At 66.0% G+C, this 1,062-nt stretch overlaps 1 protein-coding gene across 1 annotated transcript in view; it reads right to left on the bottom strand.

The window, feature by feature from the left end:
* Positions 1 to 19: 19 nt before the first annotated feature.
* Positions 20 to 1,062, bottom strand: part of MNEG_16593 (dynamin-related GTPase) — a gene marked incomplete at both ends in the record, with an annotated part of 2,544 nt that continues 1,501 nt past the window's right edge. The window contains 2 exons of the mRNA XM_014034937.1: positions 20 to 49; positions 583 to 744. Of these exons, the coding sequence (XP_013890391.1) occupies positions 20 to 49; positions 583 to 744 (192 nt within the window). The remainder of the gene's footprint in view (positions 50 to 582; positions 745 to 1,062) is intronic.

Below are 1,062 nucleotides of genomic sequence, written 5' to 3'. Positions count from 1 at the left end.
GTGTTATTGTGGTTGGGGGTCAAGGGTTGGTGGCCAAGGTGAAGGGAGCCTGGCGGCGCGGTCTGCACGGCGGGCGCGAGGGCCGAGCGCATCGGGCGGACGAGAGTGGGGAGGCGTCGCCCGCGGCGTGGACGCGGCGACGGCTGTGCCGCTGGAAGGTTGAGGAGAGGAGAGGAGGGGAGGGGAGGGGAGGGGGCGCCGCGCGGAAAGCCGGGCGAGCCGGTCTCGTCCCACCGGGGCGAGAGCGCGGGGGCGACGCCCAGCGCCCGCGTGAGGGCCGCTGTGATGACGGGATCATATAGTGTCACAGCACCCCTCACGTCACGCGTCGCCGGCCCCTCCCCATCCTCGCCGCTCGTGCCACACCTCACACGCACGTGACGGAAACAATAACACCCTTGTCAACCACCCAACCCCCTAGTCACGCCCCACCCACACAACTAAACGGCCCATCGACCAACTCAGCGCCCACCCAACCCACCACCCACTCACCATCCATCCACCACCCGTCCACCACCCACTAACCACCCACCAACCACCCACCCACCCACCACCCCCTAACCGCCCAGCCGTCACACCGACCTGCAGCATGCTCTTGAGCTGCTCCGGGCTCATCTTGTGCACGTAGGCAAAGAGGTGGTTGAGCAGGTTCTTCTCGGCCTTGCGCACGAGGCAGTGCACCACGCTCTTGGGCACGGTCGTCACGATGGTGTCACACACCATGCGCATGTACAGGCACATGTCCTGGGGGTGTGTGTGTGTCGGGTAGGTGGGATGGACGTGTGAGTGGGGCCGGATGCGTAATGGGCGTGCTCAAAAGCAGGCGCGCACGCGCGCGCGCGTGTTTGTGTGTGTGTTTGTGTGTGTGTGTGTGTGTGTGTTCAACTTGGGTCTCCAAAGTCAGTCTTTGATCGACCAAAAGACCCTACCAGCAGCGGCGACGGCAGCGTTCCACCAGCCACGGCTGCCCACCAGCAAAAGGCAGTCTTATTGTCAACATGGCCCCGTCGCCGCCCGCCACCGCTGCGCCCAGCCCTGCTGGACATCGCCCCCCCCCCCCCC

Source organism: Monoraphidium neglectum, assembly GCF_000611645.1.
Source record: "Monoraphidium neglectum strain SAG 48.87 unplaced genomic scaffold scaffold06556, whole genome shotgun sequence".
In the NCBI taxonomy this organism is placed as follows: Eukaryota; Viridiplantae; Chlorophyta; class Chlorophyceae; order Sphaeropleales; family Selenastraceae; genus Monoraphidium; species Monoraphidium neglectum.
Note: the sequence above shows the minus strand (reverse complement) of the source record. Positions and strands in the feature narration are given on the sequence as shown.